Source organism: Oryx dammah, unplaced genomic scaffold, assembly GCF_014754425.2.
Source record: "Oryx dammah isolate SB20612 unplaced genomic scaffold, SCBI_Odam_1.1 HiC_scaffold_12, whole genome shotgun sequence".
NCBI classification, from domain to species: Eukaryota; Metazoa; Chordata; class Mammalia; order Artiodactyla; family Bovidae; genus Oryx; species Oryx dammah.
In genome coordinates this window covers 64,531,077-64,549,143 of record NW_024070196.1, presented here as the reverse complement: position 1 = coordinate 64,549,143, position 18,067 = coordinate 64,531,077, and the positions used below count along the sequence as shown (strand labels likewise).

At 53.5% G+C, this 18,067-nt stretch overlaps 1 protein-coding gene across 2 annotated transcripts in view; it reads right to left on the bottom strand.

Annotated features, from left to right (window-relative positions):
- The window catches only part of KIAA1671 (KIAA1671 ortholog), a 131,944-nt gene that overhangs the window by 86,972 nt on the left and 26,905 nt on the right, over nt 1-18,067 (bottom strand). The window contains exon 1 of one of the 2 annotated variants that reach the window (XM_040250972.1): nt 9,942-10,667. The exons of the other annotated variant lie outside the window; for it this stretch is intronic. Coding sequence (XP_040106906.1) covers nt 9,942-9,992 — 51 coding nt within the window. The 5' untranslated portion in view covers nt 9,993-10,667. Of the gene's footprint in view, nt 1-9,941; nt 10,668-18,067 lie in introns of those variants that run through there. 2 annotated transcript variants of the gene reach the window in all.

Genomic DNA, 18,067 nt, shown 5'->3' with positions numbered 1-18,067 from the left:
GGGAGCTGAGAAGAGGGCAGGCGGCCCCAGGCACACCCCCTCCTGGGAAGGTGGCCAGCAACCCGGTGAGGGCCCGGGCAAGCTGGGGCAGCACTGGGGTCTAGCAAGGGCCTTCCCTCCCCCTCGGGGTCTTTCCCAATCATACCTAAAACAAGGACAGGGCAGAGTACAGGGAGGCAAGGAGAAATGTTGGGTACATTCAATAGAATGAGACAGGCTTAAAAACAAAACAAAACAAAAAGGCCTTCCTAAGATTCAAATCAAATCATAAACAAAAACTGAAAAAAATGTGGGCTCCAAGGCAAGATATGATGGGATCAAATTCCAGTTTCACTGCCGACCAGCTGCGTGATTGAGCTAAGTGACACAACCTCGGTTTCATCATCTGTAAAATGGGAATGGTGATACTATCTCCCTCCCAGGACTGCTGTGACAGATAAAACGAAGTAACATAAAACGCTTTGCCGAGAGCCTGGCTGCTATGGGCTGAACTGTGCTTCCCCCAAATTGATACTTTGAAACCCAGGACCTCATCCTAGGGCCTCAGAATGAGACTGCATATGGGAGATGGGGCCTTAAAGAGACAATTAAGTAAAAATGAGACTGCTGTCCTTATAGGGAGGGAATGCACATACGGACTCCACCGGCACCATGGGGGCAAGGCCGCGTGAAGACAAGGAGAGCGGCCTCCTGAGAAACCAAACCTGCTGACACCCCTGGCCAGCCAGCCTCCGGACGGACACAGATTTCTGCTGTTAAGCCACCCAGTCATTCTGATAGGTTATCTGATAGGTATTCTGATAGGTTATCCCTACAAATACACACACTGACACACAGGGAGGCTTACATGGAGGTCTGTTACCAGATCATCACATTTACGTTGCGTCTCGGTGGTAAAGAATCCGCCTGCCAACTCAGGAAGTCCAGGTTCCCTCCCTGGCTCCGGAAGACCCCCTGGAGAACGGCCCAGCAACCCACTCCAGCATTCCTGCCTGGAGAATCCCACGGACAGAGGAGCCTGGCGGGCTACGGTCCATGGGGTTGCGAAAGAATCAGACACGACTGAGTGACTAATTCCATTCCACATGTTGCAACTATGAAATAATGTGACGTTAACATGAATGAGCTTATATTTTAACACAAGTAGGTTTACCACAAAATACTAATAAGACAACAAACAGGGTACACCTGCAAACAGTTGTCCCTTCCTACCCCAGAATTTCTACACCAAACAAGTTTTCTTACAAAGAAAGCAAAGAGTTTTCTTAATTTGGACCAAATTCCTTGACAGTCTTCTCATCCAGGCCCTACTTCACCCTTGAGGAGATATTTACATTGTGTTCTTCTAGCTTCAATCAAAGACACCGCAAACCTTTTCTTTTCTTTTTAAGACTTTTCTTTTGATATGGATCACTTTTAAAGGCTTTATTGAATTTGTTACAATATTGCTTTTGTTTTATGCTTTGGTTTTTCATCCCAGAGGCATGTGGGATCTTAGTTCCCTGATCAGGGATCGAACCCACATCCCCCCAGCATTGAAAGTTGCAAGTCTTAACCACTGGACCATGAGGCAAGTCCTCTCCCATCTCTTCCAGAACTTCCAGGCCTCTATATATGCTGCTCCCACCACCTGAATGCCCTTCCCTTCTCCTTTAAGACCCAGCTCAGGGCCCAGCCCAGAGAAGGCACCCAACATCCGTGCACGGCACAGCAAGTCAGCTCTGAGGTCAGCCGATGACTGCATCTCACAAAGACACCGGACCCAGAAAGGGCAGGGACCAGCGACGGGTCTCGCAGCCGGGACCAGACTCCGGCGTCCTGGGTCCGACTCAGTGATGCTCCCCTGCTGGCTCAGGCTGCCTTCCCACTCACCCATCCTGCCCTGGACGTGGGAACCATGTGCTCATTCAGTTTGCAACTCCCAAATCCAAGTGCCTTTTCAGCTCAGGAAAATCCCTTTGCCCACTAGGGACAAAAGTGGGTGGCAGAACGAGTGCTGGCCTGCTTCCAGCTTTTCAACCCGCCATTGCTGATGGACTGGAACCAGACTTGCAACCAAAGGAAAAAAAAAAAAGAGGTGCAGTTTCTAAGGACCAACATCCTAGAATTCAGCAAAACTTAGCATACTCTGCTCCATGGCCGACACTCCGTGCTATAACCCCGACTCTCGATACTGGATTTTCCAGCTGAAATAACTAGAGGTCTGGGGCTGGCCTGGCTGAACCCACGGAGACTAACCTTGGTGGCAACACCATCTTCATGCTTCTTAGCCTCCACTGGCCTTAGAGCTGGGGTAACAGGAGGCCTGAGGGGCAGAGAGAGACCATGGGCTCCAGGGTGGAAAAACTGGGCCCCAGAAAGCCAGTTCTGAGGCCTCCCTTCTATGTGACTTTGGACAAATCAGGTTTCCTCAGTGTCCCCATCTGTAAAATGGGAACAACCAGGGCGCCTGCCTCTTTGGACAAGGTCACATGTGCTCAGGCATGGAAAGCGGGTAGCCCTGCGTTGGCTTTCAAAAGGCAGCTGCGTGGGATTAGCAGACGTAGACTACTATGTATGGGATGGATAAACAACAAGGCCCTACTGTGCAGCACAGGAAGTGCATTCAATATCCTGTAATAAACCATAATGGTAAAGAAAAAAAAAAAAAAAAGCCGATCAAAGTGATTTGTTAGGACAGGCGCGCCCTCTAGTGTCTTAATCTGGAAATCATTCTGCTGGTGAGGCGCCCAGCCATCTTGTACCAAGTCAGTTTAGATAATACTCTTTGAGAAGGAATGTAAGAAGATACGGGCCTCTTTATTTAGTGCGTACCATGTGCCAGCTGCCCTCCTTACTGATCTCCGCAATGAGACGCTGACATAATCCCCATTTGAGAAAGGGGGATTACTCATCCCCAGACGAGAAAACAGGCTCAGAGACAGGAAGACACCTTCTGAAGGTCACACAGTGGGGAAGGCTGGATTCCAACCCAGCTCTGTCTGACTCCAGCGCTCTACTCTTTACTGGATTCCTAGAACTGGGAGGCCGTGCACAGCCAAAACCCTTAAGGAGAATCTGGCCCAATACTCCAGTTTGGTGGTTTAGTTGCTAAGTGGCGTCCGACTCTTTGTGACCCTGTAGACTGTAGCCCACCAGGCTCCTCTGTCCACGGGATTCTCCAGGCAAGGACCCTGGGGAATACAGCGGGCAAGAACACAGCGGGCTGCCATGCCTTCCTCTAGGCGACTTTCCCAGCACAGGGGTGGGTGGGACTCGTGACTCCTTCCTTGCCTGCATTGCAGGCGATTCTTTACCAACTGAGCCAGAGTGGTGTTGGTATACCAACAGAGAAACTGAGGCACAGAGAGGGCAGGCAACTGCCCCAGAGTCACACAGAAGCCACGCCCCAGCTCCTGGCTCCCGGAAGGGTTCTGCCCACATGCCCACCCCTCCAGACATCCACTCTGCATTTATCATTCCTTCGGGCAGTCACAGGATTGCCACGTCCCTTCTGATGGCTCTAATCCCTGGAATGTCTGAGACCCGGCGATGGCTCCTCTGGGACAGTGCGGACTGCCAGCCTGAGAGACCAGCCTTCTGAGAGCAGGGAACCCAGTTCACTTCAGCCCTTCAGCGTGATGTTCTCAGTGGCCTCGGTCAGTGGCTGGGGCCCACGGAGGGTCAGGGAGTGGCCTTCGAAGCCTGGGGACCCACCAGCATCTGAGAGCAGGGTTCTCTTTTCACTTTATGTCAAGGATTCTGCAGACAGGAGGGTGGAGGGGGGCTGAGGTGATGAGTGGTCCTGCCCAGGAGAGGCGTTAACAGGTAGAGAAGCGCTGCACGTTTTCACAGTGAGAGAGGTGCCACGGGGAGCTGGCCATGGGCCAGCTGAATTCTCATAAACCCTGCTGTGGAAGTTATTAGTAGGGCCTCCTGGAGCTTAAAAGGCTCTGAGTACATCTCCCTGGGGGCTCAGAAGTGCTGGGAAACACCTAAGGGGCTAAAGAATTTCCCGACGTGGGCTTGGCCTGATCACCCTCCTCGGAGGCCTTTTCAAATTCCCTTCAAAGCATCTCAACAACCTTCAGACACAGGCAGGGCAGGAATTATCTTCCATTGTACGGATGGGCAAAGAGAGGTTGGGGAAAGAATGGGAAACGTCTAACAGACACTTCAAATTCAGCAAGTCCAAAGCCGAATCCTGATCTGCCCCCAAGACCCCTTCCCCTGCGGTTTTCCACCCGCTCCTGGCTGCCAGGCCCCAAATGCTCAGTGTCTGTGTGACTCTCTCTCTCCCCCGCCCATGCCCAGTCCACCAGCAGACCCCACAGTGCGACTTTCAGAGCAGACCCAGACTCTGTCCGCTTCTCGCCACCTCCGCCGCCGCCCTGGGCGGAGGCACCGTCAGCTCCCACCTGGACAGCTGCAGAGGCTCCTCGCTGGTCTCCCCAAGTCCACGGCGGCCTGTGCCCCTCCCACCCGACGTGACTCCCTCCCCCAGCTTCAGAGACCAAGGCGAAGATTTCCGGGTGGCTGCCAGGCCCTGCATGACCCTGACAGCACCTATCACCTCACTCACTCTCTGCCGCAGCCTCCTTCCAGTTCCAGAGAATGGCCTGTGCACACACAGACCTCAGGGGCTTTGCTCTGGCTGCTAGCTCTCCCCCAAGCTCCCCGGGCCTGCTCCCTCCCCTCTTCCGAAGTCTCAGTTCAAGAGTCGCCTTCTGAGGGTGCACCCACCCATCCACGCCCCCTGAGTGTCACATCCACGCTCCCCTGAGTGCTTCCTTCCTTCTTTCCCAGCTGCCCCACCTCCTGACTTACTATACAGGATTCCTGTGTCCCAGGCCCCACTAAAACATTAGTCCCCGAGGCAGGGATCTGCCTGACTCACTGACTGTCCCAAACACTGAGAACTGAACTGAACTGAGGACCCATCAGCTGTCCACATCGGCATCAGCTGCCAACATTGCCTCAAGCAATGCCTGAATTGCTTGGGTCTGTGGCTCAGGAGGTAAAGCGTCTGCCTAAAATGCGGGAGACCGGGGTTCGATCCCTGGGTCGGGAAGATCTCCTGGAGAAGGAAATGGCAACCCACTCCAGTATTCTTGCCTGGAAAATTCCATGGACGGAGGAGACTGGTAGGCTACAGTCCATGGGGTCGCAAAGAGTCGGACACAACTGAGCAACTTTAGTGTCAATGCAAGGGAGACATCATTTTCATTCCCACTCTACAGATGGCAAAACTGACTTTCTGAGAGGTCAGGAGACTTGCTCGAAGCTCCCCCACACCCCATTAGCAAGCAGCTCGATGGGGACCGGAAGCCAGGAGGGCCTGACCCCAGCTCTCCGCCCTGCCACTGGGTCTACAGGGCACCCTCGGCTGGAGTCTCGTGACGCTGGGTCCAAGCCTCCGACTCCAGAGGCACAAAAATAGCCGGTTCTCCTATTTCAGCCACAGATGCTGCAGAACCAGGCCAGACCCTGGGCACAGAGTGAGGCCGCCAATATCTGAGACGCAGGGGCTGGTGGTAAAAACAACAGCTGGAGTGATGGTAACAGGACAGGTGTGTGCGGAGTCCAGGCGCCCCAGTGACCCCCCCCCCAATAGCCATCCAGCCCTCAGCACAGCTTCCACACGCACTGTCTACTGAGCACCGACTCTAAGCCGGGAACCGTACCGGGGAGTGGGGGGACGATGGACATCCTTCCTGCCTGAGGGCAGCCGTGAGCGTAACCAAGCACGTCAACTGTGATGCCAGACTTCCCAAGTTCAAAGCCTGGCTCCACCCGTTGCCAGCTGGTCCGTATCAGGTGGGCACTCAACCATGCCCCATCGGAAACACTCGCCTCTCGAGGCTGCTTCGAGGATTAACTGCGAGGCCACACAGACGAGTGCTCGGAGGCGAGAGGGGAACGTAGGTCACTGTCTCGTGACTGGTATTATTATTCCTGGAGGTGACGACGGGCTGAGTGGGACACGGCTGAGTAATCAGGCAGCGAGGAGGCCCCGGGGAGAGAACGGCCAGGCTAACCACATTTAGACATTCGGACATTTTTCCCAACAACAACAAAAAAATCTGGTTGAATGTGGAGAGATGAAGCTCACCAAGCACCCTGGAAAACAAAGCGGGTTCCCCATCACTGCATGCGGATGGAGCCACCGGACCAAGACGCCGGCAAGGAGGCACCTGGAAGGGACCCACCACCGATAGCACGGGGCGTGCCCCTGGCTCACACAGCATCTTCCCGAAAGAAGCTGTCAGGAATGACACCCGGCAACCTCCTCGGCTGCAGGTGACACAGAGTCGAGGAGGGTGGCAGGCCAGGAGTCAGCCCCCAGGCTCTGCAGTCAGGGGGGACAGGCAGCCTTTGGGGAGCCTGGGGAAGTCTGATGGGGGGGTGCTGTCTGCCATTCTATCAGAGCCCGCCAGCCCCCTCAAACAAGGACACCTAGACAGTGAGGGCCAGCCCTGTGCCAAGCATACTCATGTCCCTTTGTCTTGGCTGATCCTCGGCACCGTCCATGTGTGGATGCGGACACTGGCTCAGAGGCGATGTGACCCAGTATTGGCAGAGCCCGGATTCTAAGCCAAGGCTCCAGAGCCCAGTCTGACCCGGGCGACATCCTTCTACAGTCCTCCACCTGGCAAAAGTTGATCCAGATAGAGAGCTTTCCCGTAGACTGGCAAGTTGCCCCAACCTGTGGGCCTCAGTTTTCCCATCTGAGAAATGGGAAGATCAGATTCGACAAAGTAGTCTCAGGAGAACAGCACTCAGTTACAGGCTCTGACACCTCCTCGCTGGGAGAGCCTTCAGGAAGCTGCTTAACCTCTCTGAGCCTCGGCTTCCCTAGCTGCAAAATGGGGATAATAAGACCGACAGCTGGGCTTCTCGGTTCTCATGAGATGCCCATGAAAGACACTTTACAAGTGCTCAGCAGGAATGGCCGTGGTGCAGGCGGCCACTGTTGTTATTATTCCTGTTGCTGCAGTTGACAATCAGAAACAACCAGCTTGGTACCAATGGCCCAACAAGGCCACAGGCCTTGGGACCGTCTGGCTGGGTTATCTCGTCAACAAAGGTGATTAAGTAACAAAACAGCCACGGCAGGGGAGCCACCAGCTACGGTTACTAACGATGTGAAGCAGAAGCTCAGTCTCCCTCCCCCACTTCCCAGCTGATGCTGGGCAGTGACTGGGCTTGACAGTGGTGGAGTGGGGGAAGAGGCAGACTCTTCCCCCCAAGCCCAGAACAGAACTGTAGCCCCGTGGGGGACTCGGGCTGCCAACAGGAAACCACCGACATCCCGCTGACAAAGGACAGTCTCTGCAGAACCTGCTGCGGCCCACGCGTGGCCCCAGTTCCAAGAAGCTGACTTAGAAAACCACCTGAAAAGCGAGTAAAGGCTTAAGGCTGAGAACGATGATCACTAAGCTGTGCGTGCACTGCCTGCCTGGGAGCAACCCAAGTGTGCGGCCCAGGGAGAACAACTGAATAGTCAGGGCTGGTGACAAGGGCCGGGTATTAATCGGCATTAGACATCACGCTCACAGAAGGTGTCTCGATGTGGGCAGACGTTCCCGTTACCAGTGGGCACGTAAGCTGAGATGCGCATGGTCTACACTCATTCATTCACCGCGATGGATGGAAATTTAGAGGCAAAATATGACATGGGACCCCGTGTCAGATCGTGGAACAGAGAAACGACATCAGTGGACGATATGGAGAAATCAGCGGGGCTTCTCAACCTTGGTGTGATTGACATTGGGGCCAGGTCATCCTTGGCGGTGGTGTTTGGGGTCAGGGGGTGGGACTGTCCTGCTCACTGCAGGATCTTTACAAGCAGCCCTGACCTCCATTCCCAAGATGCCAGCAGCCCCTCACCCCCACCCTAGCTGTGACAATCAAAGAATGTCACCAGACATTGCCAAGTGTGCCCTGGAGGTCACCCCTAGATGAGAACCACTGGAATGAAGTCTGGAGTTTAGTTAATACCAATAGCACTGTGAAGTGAAAGTCAATCAGTCATGTCCGACTCTTTACGACCCCATGGACTATAGAGTCCATGGAATTCTCCAGGCCAGAATACTGGAGATCCCTCCTTCAGGAGATCGTCCCAACCCAGGGATTGAACCCAGGTCCCCCACTTTGCAGGCGGATTCTTTACCAGCTGAGCCACCAGGGAAACCAACAGCACTGAACCTATGTTAATTTCTCTGCTGGACAAATTGTATTGCGGCTGTTACAGTAGGATGCTAACATGAGCAGAAGCTGGGTGAAGGATACACAGGGACTTCCCCCGACCATCTTTGCAACTTTTCTATAAATCTAAAAGTATTTACAAAAATTATGAAGAGGTGACATGGAGCAGAAAGCTGAGAGCAGTTAGGGGCCCAGGCTGATGGAGTGAGTGTATATTCTGTACCATGTGAGTCTATGGTGGGGAGGGGAAAGGCCACCCCTCCCCCACATCAGGACCCTTACAGTAACCGGTGCTTAGCTGATCCCTTGCCGTCTGAGGTGGCTTCCTGGGAAACAGGAAGGATTCAGGCGGTTGGTTTCCCTGGCAACCAGCCCCCATCCTTAGGTGCTGGCCAAAACTCATCTCATTCACAGAAGGTCGTGTGTGAATATCAAGACTCTTTTACCACTTTTATCAGCCTGGAAACTCCTAAAACGGAGCTCTGAGGCAGAAACAGGAACAAAGGCCAAAGGTGTACTTCTTACTATAAATCAGTGTGTTACAGCCTCCGTAACACTGGAGCCCAGCGCATCAAAGATGTGAGGACCCAGCGGGTGGCAGGTTCCCCAAACACAAACGATTACGGGCTGCTTCTTTTCTTTCTCGCGCATTTTAAAACTTTCCAAGTTTTCTACCGTGTCCATCCGTTATTTTTGTAATAAAACAAACAAACAAAAAAAATCAACTAATGTCCTTTTACATTTACAGTTAGACAATGTGCAAAAGCCAGTGATCAAGGGGGAAGTACTAGGAGGGTCTCCGGTTTCTCCACTGCTGCAGGGAACTAGGGCAGGGGGAGGTGGGGCGGCTGGAGGACAATGTTTCCTAAAGTTGTATTTTTAGGAGCTCCGGAAAATTCCCTGGGTGAGAAGGCATTTGAAGTATTTGCAAACATTCAGCACGGGGAAAGAATAATATTTCCCAAGTCTGTCTTTCTTGGGCGTTCTCAACTGGGTTGGTGAATGTTCTGAAAAACCCCGAGACCACCTGTGACGGTTCTCTGCCAAGCCCCTCTGTTCACAGAGCCCCGATGAAGGTCACATGACCCACCACCACCCTCGGCCCGCCCCCTTAGGGAAGCGAGGGATGAGGGAACAGAAGCCCAGAGAGGGGAAGCAGCTTGCCAGCAGACACACAGCAGGTCAGTCTCAGAGTCAAAGCAAGATCTGAGAAGCACTTTATACCCCACAGAGCACTTCCCCACGGGTTCTCTGTTTTTGGCATTCTGCCATAAGAAGTTTTGGGGGGTTTTTTTCCTCCTTTATATTTTGACAGAAAAAAGGCTGCGATGCGAGAGTTCCAACATTTTCCTCTTGCTTAGTAAGATCACCGAAGGAAAAACAAACTATTCTTTTCGCCTCATAAAAGACGAGACAATTTTACATGCACACAACAAAGGCAAGAAGGATGTAATTTCAGAATAAAGAACCATCTCGTAAATCAAAGAAATGGTGCTTTCTGGAAAGGTCGTTTGTTTTTCCTGTTTGTTTTTTTCCCCGCAGACCGGAGGGGCAGCCGCTGTGCCCACCGATGACGGTCGGCAGGACCCTCTCCTCTTCGACGAGCCCTTCTGCCTCCCAAACCAAACCCCCACCCCCTCCCTCCTTGAAACAACCACCATTTCTAAAGAACACAGAGGCGCTGCCGGCCAGGCAGAGCCAGGAAGCAAAGTTGGCAGGAGACGAGAGACTCGAGTCCGGTCGGCCAGACTCACCCAGAGGTACCGCAGGAGCTTCAGCAAGCTGGGGCAGTAGTAATACTCCATCTCTGGTGCCAGGGGCTATGCCGCCTGCATCGCACGCTTCCAGCCTCCCTCTGGAGGGGCGGCTCTTCCTGCCCGGCTTGTCACGCAGGAGTCAAGTTCAAGGCGGCATGAATCATTCAGGGGCCGGCTGGCGGCCAGGGGGCTGGCAGGATGGCCCTGTCCAGGGCACTGGGAGCTGCTGCTCAGGTCTGGACTCGGGGCCCTCCTGGGGGTGCTCTGGACCTGGGGGTTTTTCCACTGAGGGAAGGAGCGAGGCTGGAGCCCCAGACCTGAGTGTGTGCTTGAGTGTGTCATGTGAGTCTAAGTTCCTCCCCAAAACCACACACCGAGGGGAAGCACCCCGCCCCCCCATCCCAACTCCTTCCACATTAAGGACAGAAATCAACTCAGGCTCACGCAGCCCCTCCCAGCTTCAGCCAAGTTCCTTCTGAACAGCCCTGGAAGCCCCCTTTTCCAGCGGTGGAAGAGGGGGGCCCAGAGAGGGAAGGGGACTTGGTCCAGGTCACACAGTGAGCTGGAAACCCCAGCCAGTCCTGGGTTTTGTCTGCTCCTGCGGGTAGGCAGCCCGGGGGGCAGGGGGTGGTGCGGGCTCCTAGGCCACCCCTGCCGCCGAGGAGTGGGGGCAGCGGAGCATCCCTCTTCAGAAGCTAGAACTCCCGGCTACAGAACACCTGAAGGCTGGCCCAAGGCGACCTCTCTTGGACGTTTCCTTCCCAAGAGTGCGATCGGCCCATCACCCCACCTCCGCGAGCCTCGGTTACCCATCCTGTAAAGTGGGATGGAGCTTCCCTGCATTTCAGGGTTTCCTGCACAGGACAGGGAAGTCCCCGCAGGGCTTCCCTGGGGTGATCGTCATCCCCTCCACTGGCCACATGGGGAGGTGGGAGCTTGCAAAGGGCGCTGCCCAGGTTAACCGGGCTTGGGGGGTGGGCCAGAGCCCCAGCTCAGCACCACCTCCATCAGGCCAGCCTCATCACGGCCGGAACCGGACCGGCACGCACGAGCACCCCACAGCAGCACCCTCAGCTGAGGCACCCCCCCCACCCGCCAGGCCCCAGGGACCAGCTGTACTGCACACCGCCCCACAACCTGACTCGGGGACGCGCAGCTGACAGGAAACCCAGGAGGACGCCACCCACGGCGCGAGCCTCAGAGCCCTTGAGAAGCAGGCCCATGGCTCCTCCGACGCGACCCGGCGCCCGGCATCCAGCAGCCGGGGGCTCTGGGCAGGGGCAGGCCCCAGGTGATGGCACAGGGGGAAAACCACCGGGCCCCCGCTCACTGGCTGACTGAAGGCACAGTTGGAGAGCGGGGTCCCACTCGCTGAGGGGCTAACAGGAATGGCGCTGGGGGTGGACGCTGCTGACCTTGACTGGCGTGGGGAGGAACAGTCCACCACCCCCGGGGAGTGTGGAGGCCAACTCCTCAGCCTCTCGCCGGCCTGACGGGGACGGGCCAGAGACAAACGGGCTGAGAGGGGCAGAGAGGACAACCGAGATGGGGAGGAGGGGCCCCTGAGGGCGCGGGGAAGAGACACACTGGCAGGAAGAGATGAACCTGCAGAAAAGCCAGAGGCAGCAAGGACACAGTGAGATGGCAGAGGGGCTGCCGGGACCAGAGAGAGCGGAGCAGTGGGGCGTGAGCGGGGAAGCGGGTGGGCATGGAGCCAGACAGACAGGAGACACGGCGGGGTTGCTCAGGATAAACCAGTGAAAAAGTCAGACATGGTGAGTCCATGGTGGAGAAACCGAGCTGAGCCCCGACGAGGTGGTGGTTGGGGGCAGGCACCAGTGACGCAGCCCTCTCCCTCGGCAAAGTCCCGCCTTCTCAGCCTGCAGGGGGCCACAGTCACCAGGTCGGGCCCCCAAAAGCACTGGGCCCCATGCCACGCCCCCAGCCCAAGCCGAAACTGACCCCCTACCTCACTCTGGTCCTCTGGGCTAATCACACCCTGCTCCTGGGGCCCTTCTCACCCAGCCACGGGAACCACCCACATGCATGATGGTGATGTGACCCCAAACACCCCAGGACGCCTCCCCTAGCTCCCGATCCCTCCCGCCCCAGGCCCCTTCCCACCTGTGCCATCTGACCCCACACCTGCCCCACCACAATCGGGTGGGCCAGGTGACCTCAGGCCCTTCGCTCAGGCTGTTCCTCGGTTGGAAAAAAATCTCCCTCCCTGTAGTGGATGGGACAGTGGCCCCTCAGAACCCGTGTGCCCAGAACCTGTAAATGCCACCTTTTTTTTGGAAAAGGTCTTTGCAGACGTAGTTCAATTAAGCATCTTGAAGTGAGATTATTCTGGATCACCCTGTGTGCTAAGGGCTCAGCTGCGTCAGTCATGTCTGATTCTTTGTGACCCTGTGGACTGAAGCCCGCCAGGCTCCTCTGTGGGATTCTCCAGGCAGGAACACTGGAGTGGGTTGCTGTGCTCTCCTCCAGGGGATCTTTCCGACCCAGGGATCTAACCCCCATCTGTGTCCCCTGCATTGGGAGGCGGGCTCTTTACCACCGGTGCCACCTGGGACACTAAATTCAGTGAGTGTCCACAAGCCACAACCTCAGGGAGGGATGTCCAGAGAGGACAGAGACAGAGGCTGGAGGCTGTGGCCGCAAGCTGAAGAACGCCTGGGGCCCCCCAAAGCTGGAAGAGGGAGCGGAAGATCCGCCCCTAGGATCCCTGGAGGGAGAGGGGCCTGCTGACACCTGGATTTCAGACTCTGGCCTCAGGGACAGAAAAGGAATAAGGGTCTATTGTTTCTGAGCCACTGAGCGTGTGGTGATCCCTTACGGCAGCACCAGGAAGCAAGCACACGCCCCTCCGCCCCACTGGGTCACTCCTGTCAGTGCGGGGCCTCTGGCCTAAGACCTAACCATTCTGTGTGCCTGCTCCCCCATCTGCAGCCTCCAGCCCAGGCTCAGGGCAGCCCCACGGCACCCCTTCTGGAAGAACATTCTGCATTTCTGTGACTCCTTCTTCAATCCCTCCTCAAAGGTCAGTTCCCCAAGGGCCACCACCCTGGTCAGCCTGGTTCCCCTCGCCCCAACCCCACACCCGGTAACAGCAGGTCCTCGGCAATCCCCTTTCTGGTTTTGTTTTCGTCTGAGACACATGGCTTGTGGGATCTTAGTTTCCCTACAAGAGACTGGACCCAGGCCCTCGGGGGTTCTGAAAGCAGTGAGTCCTAACCACTCTACTGCCCAGGAAATACCCGGCAATCCTGGTTAGCGTCATTCATTTTCCAAAAATGACTGAATGTACAAGCAACCACACCAAAAACCTACTCAGAGGGCTTAGCCATGAGCAGAAACCTCTGTTAAAAAGATAAGGAGGCTGTTAAAATCAACATGAACGTTCACGAAGAAAAACAGGGGTGTAAAGCTGGTAGTCCCCGGGTGTGACTCTCTTGGAGAGTCGGGGGTTTTTAGGGGGAAGAGGGGAGAAGGCAGGGGCACTACTTTATTTTATTTGAATGAATGCAGCGCACACGAGAAGGTGCAACCCAGGAGGGCTTCTTAGAGGAGGCTGCCTGGAGCCGAGACTTGAAATATGACTGAATGGCCCTATTCTCAAGGGACCCTGTGTTCAGATGGGAAACGCAGCATCTCTGGAAATACATCTACTTAAGTCAGAAATACCATTTCTATATTCAAAGGGCTGGCATTGTGGGCTGCCCATCTGCTAGACACATGCATTCACTCTCCTCCACACACACACACACACACACACACACACACAGACACACAGACACACACCTCTTTTAGAAATAAAAACTTTTTTTCCGAAAAAACAAACAAACAAACAATAATAGTTTCTTCAAAAGAGAAACACCATCAGCAAAAACCAACTGGGGTGGGCCAGCGCGGTGAGGGCTGCAGAAGAATGTCCCAACTTGAGCCCAGCAGCTCAGAGGCCGACAAAATAGAAACGCACCAGACACCTGGCGGGGAACCGAGCTGAGTGACACGTGTTCCGAAACCAGCGACAGGTGTTAAAGTAAAAATCTAAATGGACGCGGAAAACTTAATTTTGGGGGATACAGAATGAAGGCCCTGGCATTAAAAACTAGTGAAGCAAAATGCTGAACATAGATCGCCCCCCCCCACCCTGCCCTCTGGTGGTCACTCGTAAGCACTGCACCAGGAAGCTCGTGTCTTTTCAATCTGGAAGGATTGGGGGGGAACGGGGGAAGGGAAGAGAAATTGCAGCAAGAACTCCCCCTAGTGGACACCCAGGGCATTTCTGATGCGCTGTGAAGGCGGAGGTTTCCAAAAAAGAAAAGAGTCCAACATCCCTGGGCAGAGCCTGCAGGTGGCACCTGCCCACCGGGTGAGCCGAGGCCAAGTCACTCACTTTCCCAAGGGCTCAGCAAGATAATATGTGCGTCGAGACTGCCAGTACCCTGTGCGTTAACTGAAGGCGGCTGGGTGTGGTTAAGTTAAAAACATTTTTTTTTCCCTCTACTGTATAAAATGGGCTTCCCTGGTGGCTCAGATGGTAAAGAATCTGCCTACAATGCGGGAGACCTGGGTTCCATCCCTGGGTTCGGAAGATCCCTTGGAGGAGGGCATGGCAACCCACTCCAGTACTCTTGCCCGGAGAATCCCCATGCACAGACGAGCCTGGCAGGCTACAGTCCATGGGGTCGCAAAGAGTCAGACATGGCTGAGCACAGCACAGTGTATAAAAATGGCAAGATTTCACAGTAAGATCAAATCCCCATCATCACTTTTGCTTGAAACACTGGATCGTCCGGCCACTCTAGGCAGGACCACTCCAGGAGGCTCCCCTCCACACCCCGCCATCCTCTCTTGGTTTGTCATTACACCCTCATCCCTACCTGACATGACTCCTGGGGAGCAGCCCCTGATACAGGATCTCAAGGGACACCACCCACAAATCTGGATTGAGAGGCCCCGAATGCAACTGTCTGAGGCTGGCACTTGAGGGGTCTCCAGGTCAGGGGGCTTCTGAGGTGGAAGGAATGGGGTCCTCAGGGCGCTGCCCAACCCCTGACTAAACTCTCCCCTTACTTGCAAGCCTTCTGCTCTGCCCAGTGACAAGGCCACCCTGTGAGTACAGGGGTACCCTCTGAGGAGGGCACCGGGGACCACAAACCTCTTCTGCAGCACAGTCAAGCCCCACAGCTGCTGCTCAGCCTCAACCCTCTCTGTCGGGGGGCCCTTCCCACCTCTCTCCACCTCCCGACTTCTATGCACCTGTCAAGACCCAGCTTCACCTGGGACCCCGAACCCTCTGCTTCCCCCACAACCAAATCGAGGGAGGCTGAACCCTCTGCCTCACCAGGTTAGTTAGCTGTGCACGCGCCTCCCTGTCTCCCTGCGGGCTGCTGACTCACCCACTCGCTGAATCACTCACTCACTCAGTCATTCAACAAACAAACATTGGCAGAGGGCCAACTCTGTCTTGACAACATGGTATTGAACAAATGAGTCATAAGCCCAATAATTCTGCAATTCCTGTTTGCTCCAGGGAGATGGGGGATCAGAAAACAAGTAAATAGTACGTGCAGACAGAGGTTAGAATAGTGAAGGAATGAACCCGGTACCAGGGGACTGTGCAAATGAAAGGCGTGCCAAAAAGTGGAAAGGGGCCAGATGTCCATTGATCAACGAGCAGATAACCCAAGTGTGGTGTGCCGATGTGAGAGCATGCTCACTCAGTTCAGCTCACTCACTCAGTCTGTCCGACTCTTTGCGACCCCATGAATCCCAACACGCCAGGCCTCCCTGTCTATCACCAACTCCCGGACTGTACTTAAACTCATGTCCATCAAGCTGGTGATGCCATCCAGCCATCTCATCCTCTGTCAACCCCTTCTCCTCCTGCCCCCAAACCCTCCCACCATCAGGGTATTTTCCAATGAGTCAACTCTTTGCATGAGGTGACCAAAGTATTGGAGTTTAAGCTTCAGCATCAGTCCTTCCAAAGAACACCCAGGACTGATCTTCAGAATGGACTGGCTGGACCTCCTTGCAGTCCAAGGGACTCTCAAGAGTCTTCTCCAACACCACAGTTCAAAATATCAATTTCTTGGTGCTCAGCTTTCTTCACAGTCCAACTCTCACATCCATACATGACCATTGGAAAAACCATAGCCTTGACTAGACAGACCTTTGTTGGCAAAGTAATGTCTTTGCTTTTTAATATGCTATCTATGTTGGTCATAACTTTCCTTCCAAGGAGTAAGCATCTTTTAATTTCACGGCTGCAATCACCTTCTGCAGTGATTCTGGAGCCCCCAAAAATAAAGTCTGACACTGTTTCCACTGTTTCCCCATCTATTTCCCATGAAGTGATGGGACGGGATGCCACGACCTTCGTTTTCTGAATGTTCAGCTTTAAGCCAACTTTTTCACTCTCCTCTTTCACTTTCATCAAGAGGCTTTTTAGTTCTTCTTCACTTTCTGCCATAAGGGTGGTGTCATCTGCATATCTGAGGTTACTGATATTTCTCCTGGCAATCTTGATTCCAGCTGGTGCTTCACCCAGCCCAGCGTTTCTCATGATGTACTCTGCATATAAGTTAAATAAGCAGGGTGACAATACACAGCCTTGACGAACTCCTTTTCCTACTTGGAACCAGTCTGTTGCTCCATGTCCAGTTCTAACTGTTGCTTTCTGACCTGCAAATAGGTTTCTCAAGAGGTCGGTCAGGTGGTCTAGTATTCCCATCTCTTTTAGAATTTTCCACAGATAATTGTGATCCACACAGTCAAAGGCTTTGCCGTAGTCAAGAAAGCAGAAATAGATGCTTTTCTGGAACTCTCTTGCTTTTTCCATGATCCAGCGGATGTTGGCAATTTGATCTCTGGTTCCTCTGCCTTTTCTAAAACCAGCTTGAACATCAGGGAGTTCACGGTTCACGTATTGCTGAAGCCTGGCTTGGAGAATTTTGAGCATTACTTTACTAGCATGTGAGATGAGTGCAACTGTGCGGTAGTTTGAGCATTCTTTGGCATTGCCTTCCTTTGGAACTGGAATGAAAACTGACCTTTTCCAGTCCTGTGGCCACTGCTGAGTCTTCCAAATTTGCTGGCATATTGAGTGCAGCACTTTCACAGCATTATCTTTCAGGATTTGAAATAGCTCAACTGGGATTCCATCACCTCCACTAGCTTTGTTCATAGTGATGCTTTCTAAGGCCCACTTGACTTCACATTCCAGGATGTCTGGCTCTAGGTGAGTGATCACACCATTGTGATTATCTGGGTCGTGAAGATCTTTTTTGTACAGTTCTTCTGTGTATTCTTGCCACCTCTTCCTAATATCTTCTGCTTCTGTTAGGTCCAGACCATTTCTGTCCTTTATCGAGCCCATCTTTGCATGAAATGTTCCCTTGGTATCTCTAATTTTCTTAAAGAGATCTCTAGTCTTTCCCATTCTGTTCTTTTCCTCTATTTCTTTCCATTGATCGCTGAGGAAGGCTTTCTTATCTCTCCTTGCTATTCTTTGGAACTCTGCATTCATATGCTTATATCTTTCCTTTTCTCCTTTGCTTTTCGCTTCTCTTCTTTCCACAGCTATTTGTAAGGCCTCCCCAGATGCCATTTTGCTCTTTTGCATTTCTTTTTCTTGGGGATGGTCTTGATCCCTGTCTCCTGTACAATGTCACGAACCTCCGTCCATAATTCATCAGGCACTCTATCTATCAGATCTAGGCCCTTAAATCTATTTCTCACTTCCACTGTATAATCATAAGGGATTTGATTTAGGTCATACCTGAATGGTCTAGTGGTTTTCTCTACTTTCTTCAATTTAAGTCTGAATTTGGCAATAAGGAGTTCATGATCTGAGCCACAGTCAGCTCCCAGTCTTGTTTTTGTTGACTGTATAGAGCTTCTCCATCTTTGGCTGCAAAGAATACAATCAAGCTGATTTTGGTGTTGCCCATCTGGTGATGTCCACGTGTAGAGTCTTCTCTTGTGTTGTTGGAAGAGGGTGTTTGCTATGACCAGTGCGTTCTCTTGGCAAAACTCTATTAGCCTGCTCTGCTTCATTCCGTATTCCAAGGTCAAATTTGCCTGTTACTCCAGGTGTTTCTTGACTTCCT